Source organism: Hyaena hyaena, unplaced genomic scaffold (genome assembly GCF_003009895.1).
Source record: "Hyaena hyaena isolate Hyena2069 unplaced genomic scaffold, ASM300989v1 scaffold_155, whole genome shotgun sequence".
Taxonomy (NCBI): Eukaryota; Metazoa; Chordata; class Mammalia; order Carnivora; family Hyaenidae; genus Hyaena; species Hyaena hyaena.
The window spans coordinates 3,098,916-3,113,206 of NW_024080787.1; the positions used below are offsets into that span (position 1 = coordinate 3,098,916).

Below are 14,291 nucleotides of genomic sequence, written 5' to 3' on the forward strand. Positions count from 1 at the left end.
CCACTGCACTTCTCGGCGTCGTGCGGGGGACACCGGCGGCGACGGCCGCGCCTCCTCGGCGCCAGGCGCGGGCCGCTAAGGGGAGACGCAGGTATAGGCTGCCGAGGCTGCCAATCCCGGCCGTGGCGCCGTGCCCCGGCGCCCCCTGGGAGACGCAGGCCCCGCTGAGCCCGCCCACCCACCCTCCGATTGGCTTGGCGCACCCCCGGAGGCCCTTGGGAGATGCGGTTTAGGGCTTCGCCCCTGCGCACGCTGGCGCGGCGTGGGGAATCCAGGCGGTGAGCGCGCGGCACGTGGGGAGCCCACCCCGGAGCGGGTCGCGCCCCGTGTGGCTCTCGCTCCCTGGGGCAGAGCCCTCGCGGCCCCCGCGCAGACCGCGTGCGGCGTGCTTCTCGCTTCCAGCGCCTGCCCTACGCCGCCACTTCCCTTTTATCCTCGGGCTGCCCTTCGCGTAGACCAAGCCCGTGCTACCCAGCCAGCCTCCGCTGGGAGCGGCGGGAACCGCGCGCTGTGGGCGGAGGGGGTCTCGGAGGTGACGGCTGTTCAGGAACGCGGGTCTTCGTCCGCACCTGGGACGCCGGCGCTGATGGACGACGCTGACCCTGACTCAGGGTGGCAGGCTTTTTTGCATACATCATCTCATTGAAATTCCCAAACCGTCCGTTTGACTGAGAGCAGACAAGCTCAGAGAAGTCGAGTAACTGGCCCAGGTCACACAGCTTGTAGATCTTAAGAGTCCCGTTTTTCCCCCACTACTTTGGGCATATTCGAAACTCACCAACAGTTTCAATACGAGGTGCTGAGTGACCAAAGCACTCTGGGCAGCTCGGCCACAGCGTGGGGGGGCTAAGAAGATCTGGAGGTGGCAGTGAGGACAGCATAATGTAAACCGAACCTCAGAGGGTGCAAATGAAGGGAGAGCAGTTGCCTCCTAGGTAACTGGGTTTCTCTTCACTAACCTGTAAGCCTTTGGCGATGGGGCCGTATGCCCACAGCCAGCCTTCTAGTAGATCCCTCAAAATATTATTAGAACAATTTTTTTCAATGTTTTAAATTGTAAAATGTTTAAATACGTAAAAAAACTTGTAAAGAGTAAAATGAATACCCACTTACCCTCTATCTAGACTTAACAATCAGAATAAATAATGTGTATACCACTTTATAGCTTATGAAATTTCTTACTTGGCGTTAACATATTGCAAATGAAACTCATTGGAGAACCAATCAGGGAACTATTCGGACATGACTACTGCACAACATCCACAGTTCAAGGCCACCACAGTGGCCCACCTTGGGGAGCTGGCTTGCTCTCCTTTTCCATCCTGCTCAGGAGGCTATAGGTTGCACCAGAACTTGCTTTGCTCTCAGAAAGCAGAGTTACAAATGTTTCTCAATGGGAGGTTCATTGCCTGGAAATTCACTTTAAACTTGAGAAGTTAGCCGCTCGAAGTTTCAGATTTCTCCCTTAAAATTTATACTGGAGTGTAGAGAGAGTTTGGGTCAAATGGTATCTATTATTTTCACCTTTGGATTAACACAGGAACTCTTCCATGATCTTCTCATGGTTCTTTCTTTTTTCAGTAACATATATGTACTATATTTAAATACCATGAACCTTTATCATGATGATGGGGGGGGTGGGACAGGACTGATATCCCCTTGAAGGCAAAGCTAATTATACTTTTAAAAATGTTTTTAATCTTTATTTTTTAGAGAGAAAGCGCAAGTGGGGGTGGGGGCAGAAAGAGGGAGGCAGGATCAGAAGCAAGCTCGAAGCTGTGAGGGCGGAGCCTGACACAGGGCTCTAACTCATGAACTGTGAGATCATGACCTGTGCTGAAGCTGGACACTTAACCGACTGAGCCACCCAGGCGCCCCTCAATCATTTTAAACACATTCTGAGAGGCGTGCCTACGTGGCTCAGTTAGTTGAGTATCTGACTTCAGCTCAGGTCATGATCCCATGATTCCTGAGTTTGAGCCCCGCAGGGGGCTTGCTGCTCTCAGCGTGGAGCCGGCTTCCGATCCTCTGTCCCCATCTCTTTCTGCTCCTCCCCTGCTCGCTCGCTCTCAAAAATAAACATTTTTTTAAAAGGTATTCTGAGAGTTGTAATCCTCTTTTCACATTTCTTCATTTAAAAAAATTACTGGAACCTCAAAAAAATGGAAGCTTAGTGAGTTTCTCTTGACTTAGAAAGGACTCGGTGGCGTCAAAGCACTACCTTATAAGTCCATGCCTCAGAAATGGCCCTGTTGCAAAAGTATCACTGCAGTTGCAAAATATCCTGCTGTAGACTGGAAAGCCCAACTTCCTACCCAATCCTGTTGTGCGTGCGTGCACCTTAGTTTCCCGGACAGTGAAGACACGGTCAGGGACCCAGGGACGTGAAGGATCCCGCATGTTGTTGTACTATTTGATTTCTGTCTCAGCAGTTGGGGGACTGCCTGCGAGGTGGCTGTGTTACTGCCTTCTGGAAGCTTGTAAGGGTCTTGGTCCCATAGATGCCCAGTCAACACCCTTCGGGCCCAACCTGCGAATATCACACATCTAACATTTGCATCATACATATTTATTTGGGTCCGTCCATTTGTTAAGAGAATATGTTGGGTTTGGGGTTATTTTCTCAGGAGGATCCAGAAAACTGGATGCTGTCAGGTATTAAACCAAAAGCACTGAATACTCTGTAAAATATTAAGTATGTAGACTGACTGGACAATAAGAAAAATTCAACTAAGCAGAATTCATCTAAGCCTTGATCTCAGGCTGGTCACACACAGTACTGTTTGTTCTTCAGGCATGTTGTAACTGATCTGTGGGAGTGGTCAGAATGACCCATTTTGAGCCTCCTTGGCCACCTGAAAAAGTGACACCACTGGTTAGTGAGAATAGTAAAATAATAAATCAGTGTCATGCAGGTGGACAATATTGCAAAGTGGCTAAAAAAGGGAGTTTGATTCCTGGCTCAGTTATTGGCCAAGTCACTAAACCACTAATCCTGGCTGTAAACGAAGATGATGAATCCTACCCTAAAAGAGTGCTGCAGAGATTTTAGGAGGTAATGCACAGAAAGCAAGCTGTGCCTGGCACAGAGTAAGCACCGATGGAGGGTAATTGTGTTACCAACCAAACATCTATAAGCCAAACATTTCATGAGAAAGTTTAAGTCAGGACATGCAAATGATGCCAACTAAGTGACAGAAAAGTCACCTCTTTGCATGTACCATTGTAGCAACCGATTTAGGAAAGGATTCCCACTGAATGCCAAAATCATGGGGTGAAAGACTGCGGGAGAACAAGAAATTTCCACATGCTCGGGTTATTTATTAATCACACACACAAAAAAGTGGAGACACCCTGAGGATGCCTAGATGCACTCTCAGTCTAATAATGAGGAAACAACCATAAGAGGTAAACTGAGGGAACTTCTGTTTGGAATGCACTTTTGAAAAACACTGTCTTGACATAACTTAAAATTTTTTTAACGTCTGTTTATCCTTGAGAGAGAGACAGAGCACAAGCAGGGGAGGAGCAGAGAGAGAGGGAGACACAGAATCTGAAGCAGGCTCCAGGAGCTCAGCTGCCAGCACAGAGCTCGACTCTGGGCTCAAACTCACAAACTGAGAGATCATGACCTGAGCTGAAGTCAGACACTCAACCCACTGAGTCACCCAGGTGCCCTGTCTTGACAGAACTTTAAAAGGTGAGGAAGTGTGAGAGTGTTCTAGATAGAAGCAGACTACAGAGATGTGACAACTAAAAGCAATGCAGGATCTCTGATTCAGCCCTGGATTGGAGGGGGGGAGGGGGGAGAAAAGCTGTCAAGGACATTGTCACAGCAATTGGAGAAATTTGATTATGGATTCATTATAGTATTATAATGATGTTAATTTTCCTGAGTGTGATAAATGTATTCTGAGTATTTAAAATAATATCCTTGGCCGGCCTGGGTGGTTCGGTCGGTTAAGCATCAAACCTTCAGCTCAGGTCATGATCTCATGAGTTCGAGTCCTACGTCAGGCACTGTGCTGACAGTTCAGAGCCTGAAGCCTACTTCAGATTCTGTCTGTATCTCTCTCTACCCTTTCCCCACTTATTCTCTCTCTCTCTCTCAAAAAATAAACATTAAAATAAATACAATAATATCTTTATATCCTTATTCTTAGTACTTAGAGTATCTAGGGTATTTGGACTGATATCTGATAATTTTTTGATTCATTACTGAATAGTTCAGAGGGGGAAAAAAAAGTTCATCCATGTGTGTACGTAAGAGAGAAAATCCCTAAATACTGTAACATGCGAACAGTTGGTGAATCCAGGTAACTTTCCTCAACTTTTCTGTAGTTTCAAAAGTTTTCAAAACAAAAAGTTGAGGATAAAAATCAGGGTACGCAGAAAGACAGAAGCAGGTAACTGTGGCAGAAGTCAGCTCACCGCACATAGAACTTGCCTTAGCTCTGGAGTGACTTCTAGAACCCCACACTGGGCCATGAGCTCCAAAGGACACCAATGCCTTTTTCACCTTGTTTCTCCAGCATCCTGGCACGGTGTCCAAAATACGTGTTCAGGGGCACCTGGCTGGCTCAGTCAGTAGAGCATGTGACTTATGATCTCAGGGTTCTGAGTTCAAGCACCATGTTGGATGTAGAACTTACTTTAAAAAAAAAATACTTGTGGGGCGCCTGGGTGGCTTAGTCGGTTAAGCGTCCGACTTTCGCTTAGGTCATGATCTCGCAGTTCGTGGGTTCGAGCCCCGCGTTGGGCTCTGTGCTGACTGCCAGCTCAGAGCCTGGAGCCTGTTTCGGAGTCTGTGATTCCCTCTCTCTCTGACCCTCCCCTGCTCATGCTGTCTCTCTCTCTCTCTCCTAGAAATAAATAAAACATAAAAAAAAAATACTTGTTACATAAATGTGCATGGATAAGCACCCTCACTCGGCGGGGGGGGGGGGGGTGCGGTATGCCCTCAGGAAGCCAGAACAGAGTAGGAAACAAACCAATCAGTTTGACATTTCCACGCAAGGTGTTGAGGCCTTTGTGATGCTGAAGGTACCAGACAGCTGGACCTATATCAACAGGGGTGACACCAGGGCTTGTGTCCTGGTTGTGCCCTTCTGGCTTCATCTCCTCCATGGGCAGGGAAGGGCAAAGCTTGTGGGGCTGCATTTGTTGACTCCATGCCCCCACCATTTGCTCTGGAGAGTCAACAAAATCCCAAGAGTCTGCAGGAGAACAAATGGCCAAAGGGACTGACCCTTGTCCTCTTCAGCTTGGGACCAGGGGCCTTGTTCCTATTCCCCACCCCCCCAACCCCAGCCCCCATATCCAGGGAGGAGAGAGGGAAGCGTCTGAGCACCTGCTCAGAATCAAGGCTCTAGAATCTGATCCCAGACCCCACCCCCTCCCACATACTTACCAGCTGCTCAGCAGGCCCGTATGTGGAGGTGAGGGGTGGGGCACCTGGGGGAACCATGTGTTTGGAAAGGCATTGCGCCCTCCCGGCCCTCTCCAAGCCCAAGAAAGAGAACATGAGCCAGTGATGACACTGGGAACAAACAAACAATGACACTCAAAGCTCTGTTCTCACCAGAATGCAGAGTATTTCCTGTGCCTTTTCCGTTATTTCACAACCTGTCTCTTTTTACTCACTCTCTGGGCTCCAGGACAGAGGCTGCTTCAGACAGCTGGCTCTGGCCTCTCCTGGTCACCACCATGATCAAGACCCCTAGTGACCATCTGCTGTACTCCCTGGAGGGGCTGGTGCCCAATGACTTTGAGAGGTTCAAGTTTAAGCTCCAGAACACCAGCCTGGAGAAGGATCACTCCCGGATCCCTCGGGGCCAGCTCCAGACAGCCAGGCCGGTGAAGCTGGCCAGTCTGCTGATCACCCACTACGGGGAAGAGTATGCTGTGCGGTTGACCCTGCAGGTCCTGAGGGCCATCAACCAGAACTTCCTGGCAGAGGAGCTTCACAAGGCGACCGGCCCAGGTAAGCAGGCCCCAGGACCCTGCCTCCCCACAGCGCGACTGCTGGCTGTTCGTGGGGTGGGGTGGAGGTGGAAGAAGGAACTTGGGTCTAGACCAGTGTTGTGACCTAGCGATTAAGAGTCCAGGGTCTCCCAACGACCCCCGTGACTCTGGTTGAGCCATTCCTTTCTGCTGCTCAGATCTTTGGAGCTGGGTTAGTACAGCAAAGCTCCCAGACTTAAAAAAAAAAAAAAAAAAAGGCTGAGATTCTGCCTGTGGGACAGAATCAGGAACTACATGCCTGACCTAGAGGATCCCCACACTTCCTAAGTGCTTACCGCTTATGGACAGACCAGTATCTTGGGGAGAGAGAAAAAAGTTGCTAACCAGCCGTATCAACAGGGTCGACAGGTGATCTTCACATCATGACCCCCGTAATTTTGGTTTTGAATTCTTTGACATGCTTCACAAAGGCATTCTCAAATTCTCAATCCTTTTCCTTCCTTTACTTCATCTTTTCTCTTCCCTTTTTTTCACTCCCTTCTCCGCTTGGCTCTTCTGCTCCAGTTTGGTTTTAAGTTTGTGATTTCATGACACTGATCAATGAATGTGACCTATTTGATTTTTGCTTTTAAAGATTTTTGTTTATGAGGTTTGGGAGGAGGGCTACTATGTGGTTGGCTTAAAAAATATTCTTGAGTGTTTGAGTATTTCTTCTACTTCTAGACTCCAAGAACACACTAGAAATGTTTTCGGTGTGTGGTTTTCTGAAGTAGAAATGTTTAAATAACATGAAAGTTCTCACTCTTTGAAAGAGTGATAGGTTAAACCATAATTGGAGTCTAGGGTGATTCGATGAGTAGAAGTTTTAAGTTATTTTTTCATGTTTTAAAACCTGGTTATTAGCATCGTCAGGGCTTTTCCCATCAGTTCTTGAGCCAGTTCCGGGTTTTTCCTAGGAAGCAACGTGTTTTTACAACAGCAAAGTATTTTAAACCACCGAGGCCATTTTACTGAGAGCATCTTCAAACCAGAAATTAAGGTGCTAATTACAGAAAATCTTCATTTCTTTATTAGAGTAATGGGCTTCAAGTCACATCCCAGGATGATATTTTTTTTCCAGTATCAATAAATTTGTTTAACTTCTACTAGCAGGTTTCGGGTTTTTACTTCTTACTTGCCACTCTGTTGACAGAAACTTTGCCATGTACAGCCAGAAGTAGGATGATGTTTTGTGATCTTAAGAAGTCTTTTAAAGAGAATTTATTACAGTAGGGCAATAAAATTTTATGACCTATGACAGCATAGCAAGTTTATATACATGTAGATACACACGAGTATGCATATATAATATAAATACACACAAATAGTAAGAAAAAAAGACTAAAGATAAAAAGGTTGAGAAAAAAATTGTAAATCAAAGGAGTATTTCTTCCATTTTACAGACAATAAAAAAATATTTGCAGGGAGCTAGAAAGGTTAAGTGTCTTGTTCAAAACCATAAAAGAAATTAGTGGTGTTTCTAAGAAAAAAATCTAGCAGGGGCACCTGGGTGGCTTAGTCGGTTAAGTGTCCAACTTTCGCTTAGGTCATGATCTCGCGGTTCGTGGGTTCGAGCCCCGCGTCGGCCTCTGTGCTGACTGCCAGCTCAGAGCCTGGAGCCTGTTTCAGAGTCTGTGTCTCCCTCTCTCCTGACCCTCCCCTGCTCACGCTGTCTCTCTCTCTCTCTCTCTCTCCTGGAAATAAAACATTTTAACAAAATTTTAAAAAATCTAGCATACTCCCGGTCCCATTCTCTAGCCTTTAATCCTGAAACTATATTTTCCATTTTATACTCTGTGTCTAGCGCTTTCCTGATGGACACTCACTACCTTTGTCAGTGAAAAAAGGCAGCTCTCACCACTAGTGTCATCATGTCCCTTTTCTCACTGCCCATTGCCAACTACCTGCATAGGGACATAGTACAGTTTTTATCACATGAGGTCATTTTATCTTCCCAGACTATTCTTCTTTTCTTACAACTACAGTTAGTCTCATAGCAAGAATTTAGACCTTTAGTTTAATTTTAAAATAAAAATTATCAAAGTATATACACACAGTTTTAAAAGTAAAATAATTTGGGACGCCTGGGTGGCTCAGTTGGTGAAGCATAGTTTTGTTTCTGTCTGAAGCCATTTTGGTAACGTTAGTGTTTTTTTTTTCTTTCATAGTTTATTGTCAAGTTGGATTCCATATAACACCCAGTGCTCATCCCCACAAGTGCCCTCCTCCATGCCCATATCCCCCCCCTTCGCCTCCCCCCGACCCCCATCAGCCCTCAGTTTGTTCTCAGCATTCAAGAGTCTCTCATGGTTTGCCTCCCTCCCTCTCCCCCACTATTTCCCCCCTTCTTCTCTCCCACGGTCCTCCGTTAAGTTCCTCCTAATCCTCCTATACGTGCAAACATATGGTATCTGTCCTTCTCTGCCTGACTTATTTCGCTCAGCATAACACCCTCAAGGTCCATCCATGTGGCTACACATGGCCAGATTTCATTGTTTCTCGTTGCCATGTAGTATTCCATGGTATAGATGAACCACATCTTCTTGATCCATTCGTCTGTTGATGGACACTTAGGCTCTTTCCATGTTTTGGCTATTGTTGAGAGTGCTGCTATGAACATTGGGGCACATGTGCCCCTATGCATCAGCATTTCTGTATCCCTTGGGTCAATTCCTAGCAGTGCTACTGCTGGGTCCTAGGGGAGTTCTATTCTTAATTTTTTGAGGAACCTCCACACTGTTTTCCAGAGGTGCTGCACCAGTTTACACTCCCACCAACAGTGTAGGAGGGTGCCCGTTTCTCCACATCCTCGCCAGCATCTATAGTCTTCAGGATGATATTTGAAGGATTCTTTGGAATGTTAACAAATACTTAATTCAAATTTTATTAATCTTTCTAACTCACAAAACCAACAAATTCATATTAAAATGTGTCATTAGGGGCATCTGGGTAGCCCAGTCAAACATCTATCTCTTGGTTTTGGCTCAGGTCATGATCTCACGGTTCGTGAGTTCGAACCCCACATCCGGCTCTGTGCTGGCAGCAAGGAGCCTGCTTGGGATTCTCTCTCTCCCGCTCTCTCTGCCCCTCCCCCGGCTCATGCTGTATCTGTCTCTCTCAAATACATAAAAACTTTATTTTTTTAAAAAAATCTTTTAATGTTTTATTTCTGAGAGAGAGAGAGAGAGACAGCACGAACAGGAGAGGGTCAGAGAGAGAGAGAGGCACAGAATCCGAAACAGGCTCCAGGCTCTGAGCTGGCGGTCAGCACAGAGCCTGACACCGGACTCGAACCCACGAACAATGAGATTATGAGCTGAGCCGAAGTCGGACGCTCAATGGACTGAGCCAAACAGGTGCCCCACATAAAAACTTTAATAAATAAATAAAATACAATGCATCATTAACCAAATCTTGAAATTCTGGAAGCCACCAGGGTGACAGTTTGTACTATAGAAAGTTTGAACCCGTTTTATGTAGACCTTGGAATTAAGCCTTTCCTGTCACTTCTGTATTGAAACTGTATCCTCAAATTTCCAAGCAAATAGTTAAAAAAAAAAAAATCACCATTTACACTCACTTGTCTGTGTGTTAGGATTTTCTTCACATCGTAAAACCAAAGAATAAAACAGAAGTTAGTTCCTGAAGTTTTACCAGAGTCCTTCAAAACCTGTTTTCAAATTTTTGTGCCACACAGCTTAATACTTCTTTATTGAGGGATTTTATAAGTGAACGTCATACATCTATAATCACACACACATTTATACAAGTAAACTAGGGTCTTTATGTATTTTATGTATTAAGAATTCTGTGTAAGCCTTTATATTGGAAGTTCTCCTGTCAAAGAAGTTTGAAAAGCACTTTTTGAGAAATATATAGCAAATAATTAGCATTTTCTTATTTAATAGTAATTGCTGTTGCCTAGAATGCTCTCAACTACTGTAATTTTTTTTTTTTTGAGACAGAGAGAGCACGGGCAGAGGAGAGGGGCAGAAGTAGAGAGAAAAATCTTTTTTAAATTTATTTTTAAAGTTTTATTTATTTTTAAGAGAGACAGAGAGACAAGTGGGGGAGGGGCAGAGAGAGAGGGAGACACAGAATCCAAAGCAGTCTCCAGGCTCTGAGCTGTCAGCACAGAGCTCGACTGCGGGCTCGAACTCGTGAACCTCCAGACCATGACCTCAGCCAAAGTCAGATGTTTAATCGACTGAGTCATCAAGGTGCCCCAAAACTTGTCATTTCCGAGAGGATTTTCCCTCCTGTCCCCTCTCCCACCCCTGGCCTGAAGCACCACACATTCTCATGCCTTTACATCTCGTTGTCTTTGCAGAGTGTCTGATACAAGAAAGCGGCACTGACCGTTCAGCAACGTCTTGCTCCTCCAGAGAGAATAAGCCCAAGGGCCTGAGGATACCACATGTCTTGGAAGGTGATAGGCTGCGGCAAAGCGGTGACGGGGCCCCCGGCCTGCCAGCCAGCCAGCCTGAGTCTGGAAGAGTCCAGAAAAAGCCTCAGGGCAAACGGGGAGATCAGAAGAGCTCCGAAGGCCTGGACTTGCCGGGCAAGCCAGGGGCCCGGAACATGCCTCAGGCCTTCAAGAGAAGCCTGGACAAGCAGCAGGGGGAAAGGGGGAGCGATCCTATCATCAGGCTGCGCCCAAACGCCAGCTTTTCAGGACTGACCTGTGGGTCCCTCGGAAGGGCAAACTCCAAGATACGCGAAGCACATTTACCTTCAGGACAGAAGCGCCCCAAAAGTCTGGAAATTACCTTTTTTCAAGGAGAGAGAGAAGCTTCCAATCCAGGAACTCTTCTGTCTCAAGAGAAAATGAGAAGTGACAATACAGACTCAGCAGCCACCCCCAGTCAAGTGCCTACTCTGGATGTAGGGGCTACTGTGGCTCCAGAGAAAGGCTTCAGGAACCCAGAATATTCTATGAGCCCGAAAGGGGGAGCATTCAGGAATACACTTTCTAATGTATCGTTGGTTAGAGCGAAGACCACCTGGGACCATCCAGAACCTACGGGACCTTCTAAGAAAAATGTAATTGAGGGTCAAGAACCGCCTGAGCCCTTGAGGATGGTGGTAGGTGGTGAGCTCCAGGAGCCTTCAGATCTAGAAGTTCCTCCTTATTCAGGTGAGAAAGGACCCCAGAACTCAGAAGACCTGGCATCCTTGGGAACGGTGACCTGTGCAGGTGTTCCCTCACAAATCTCCTTTCATCCCCACTGTATTTATGTCACTAGATCCCTGGGTTTCCCCTGTGATCCCCAACCCTTTGGGAATCTGAGGTAGGATGTGAATCCTGAGAAAAATGCATGTATGCACATCTTCACAAAATGTTGCATCAAAGTTCGGTTAGCAAGTTCTTAGATACCCTAAAGTCCTTTTGAATTCCAAGGGATTCATGGACTCCAGCTTGAGCATCTGGGAAAGACTAGGTAAGAATACCGCTTCTCACAATGACCCCATGGCAGTATGTCATGGGGCTGAGACTCTGCCATTGGCCTCCCTCTCCAGGCAGCAAGGAGAGCTGCTGGCTAAAATCTTAAATCTCTTTTACTTAGGAGGCAGAAATTAGGATTAGGTTGGATTGTGGGTGCCAGAGACACCAAAATAATGCTACCTGAAACAAGAGAGAAGTTTGTTTCTCTTTCACATACATGACTTACAGGTGGTTCAGAATAAGGAATCCAGGCTCCTACTGCTTTTCTGTTCCACCAGGTTGGCTCTTAAGCTTATGGTCTCATTCCAAGCAGCAGGGTGGAAGGACAAAGGAGAAGAGTATCACTTAGGGAAGGTTTCCAGAAGTTTCTAGAAGGTGCTTGTGATGCCTCCATTTATATCCCTTTGGCCAGAATGTAGTCAAATAGCCACACCTAACTGCAAGGGAGGCTGAGAAATATAGGGGTTTGGAGGGGGTTGGGGGGAGAAAGCAGCCATCGACTGATGGGCAGCAGTCAATTCCATCACTAGGGAAGGACGGGAGAATGGTTGCTAGGCACACTTCCCACAGTCTCGCCTAATGATATGATATGAATTCCTGGGACCTTGTGAGAGGGGGTGGAAGGGGACTAATGGATTGAGTGTGTTTCTGTCTCTTCTTGTACCTCCTGTCATTTCTGCCTTATGAAGTTGTGCTGTGGTCCCAGGGCACAACTGGTCATAGCTGTTTGTCATCATGGTGGGTTAAACCCTTCAGCCTTATAAAGTCAAGTCCCTTTCTTTACTTCCACTTAATACTTTCTGAACATGCATGGGAGGAGAGGTCTTTCATTGAACACACACTTCGCAAATCCTTACCATGTGCTGTTGACTCTACTAGGGGTCAGGCTATGAGAAAATGCCTGTCCTCAGGGAGCTCCCCCTCACGTCATGAGCAGCCTGGGTGGTTTTAAGTGGCAAAGCAAATACTGGTCAGAATGTCTCGCTGCCTTTGTATCACCTGCCAGAGCCATGTCTGTGTGGGAAGAAGGCGTATAATTTATAACAAAAGACCCTTCTTTTGGATAAATACCCAGGAATTCCGAGTCTCAGGACTGTCATGAGATCTAGCCCTCAGCCCGCAGTTCCAGAGGGTGGTTTACTGCCTTGCTGGAGCGAAGTCAGGGGACGACAAGCCAGAAGTGGCCACAGTCTAACCAGGAGCTCGTGTGTCCCAGGCACGGGCTCTCTCCCTCTGCTGTGGCTGGTAGCACACCTTCATAACACCTTGGGTTTGTCACTCAGGAACTTTTTCCACTGCCGTGTCTCCAGGGAAGCCATGGGATGAGGCTGTGGACGTCCTCTGCCACGCCCAGGACGGAGGCCCGATTGGTGGCACCCATGTTCGTGATTCCTGCAGATACTCTGTTGCTTCTAGGGATCCCAAGGCCTCTGCCAGCTGCTCAGCCAGCTGCCTCCAGAGCCAGGCCCCGCTCCCGGTAAAGAACTCCGGAGACTGCAAGCAGCAGGAGGGCTTGCAGATGGCCATCTTGAGCCCCAAGGACCTGCCACATTGTGAACGGCACATGAAGCAGGGCCAGGCGCTCTTCTGTGAGGACCACGGGGAGCCTATCTGCCTCATCTGCCGGCTGAGTCAAGAACACCAAGGCCACCGGGTGCGCCCCATCGAGGAGGCTGCCCTAGAATATAAGGTAGGGCTTCCAGCTGGGGATGGGGGACTTGGCTTTCTCTGCTGGTCACTGGGACATGCCAGGGCAGCTTTATTTTCCCAACAACCCCGGGAGGTTGGTGCATTAACCAGCATTCTTGGGTTGTAAATGGCAAAAACACAATACAAACCAGACCAGCAATGAGGGAATTTAGTGGTTCATGTAGTTGCGATCCAAAAGCACTGGCTTCAGGCATGGCTGAATCCAGGTGCTCACATGTCATTATGAATCTCTCTCACCACTTCTTGGCTCTGCTTCCCTTGGTGTGATAGATTCATTCTTCCGCTTTCCTGGGCACCCTCCCTATGCTCTTGGCTGCAGCACCATCCTCCTTACTCACTAAAGCAGATTTTTCCCTCTAGAATTGGCACCAACTAAAGATGGCAAAAGCCAAATTTAAACTTCAAAAAGTGCCCCTTTTCCAGGAGCGAATTCAAAAGCAGCTGGTGTATCTGAAGGAGTTGAGAAAATCTGGGGAGGAGCAGAGATCTCGGGGGGATAAGAAGACTGCGGACTTCCTGGTAAGGCCAGGGGTGTTCTGTGGCCAGTCCTTGCCTGGATTCACCCCTAGGAAAGGAGGGAGGGGACCAAGTATGAGCAGGAGGCTCCAATTATGTTCTTGTTCACAGGGAAGCAGAACTGATCACATATTTATTTATTTTTTTGCAAATAGTTTATTGTCAAATTAGTTTCCACATAACACCCAGTGCTCATCCCCACAAGTGCCCTCCTCCATGCCCCTCCCCCCTCCCCCCCACATCCATCAGTCCTCAGTTTTTGTCAGCATTCAAGAGTCTCTCATGGTTTGCCTCTCTCCCTTTCCCCCACCATTTCCCCCCTTCTTCTCCCCCTTGTTCCTCAGTTAAGTTCCTCCTAATTCTCCTATACGTGCAAACATGATATTTGTCCTTCTCTGCTTGACTTATTTCGCTCAGCATAACACCCTCAAGGTCCATCCGTGTTGCTACACGTGGCCAGATTTCATTCTTTCTCATTGCCATGTGGTATTCCATCGTATAGATAAACCACATCTTCTTGATCCATTCGTCCCTTGATGGACGCTTAGGCTCTTTCCATGTTTTGGCTATTGTGGAGAGTGCTGCTATGAACATTGGGGTACATGTGCTCCTATGC

At 47.2% G+C, this 14,291-nt stretch overlaps 1 protein-coding gene across 5 annotated transcripts in view; it reads left to right on the plus strand.

Moving 5' to 3' along the window:
• The first annotated feature begins 5,634 nt into the window (after positions 1-5,634).
• Positions 5,635-14,291, plus strand: part of MEFV (MEFV innate immuity regulator, pyrin) — a 17,847-nt gene continuing 9,190 nt past the window's right edge. For 2 of the 5 annotated variants that reach the window (XM_039239326.1, XM_039239331.1), the window contains exons 1-4: positions 5,658-5,983; positions 10,334-11,140; positions 12,733-13,139; positions 13,583-13,678. In XM_039239326.1, the coding sequence (XP_039095257.1) occupies positions 5,707-5,983; positions 10,334-11,140; positions 12,733-13,139; positions 13,583-13,678 (1,587 nt within the window). In that variant the 5' untranslated portion in view covers positions 5,658-5,706. Of the gene's footprint in view, positions 5,984-10,333; positions 11,141-12,732; positions 13,140-13,582; positions 13,679-14,291 lie in introns of all 5 variants that reach the window. The other 3 variants (XM_039239328.1, XM_039239327.1, XM_039239329.1) reach the window with 3 other exon arrangements.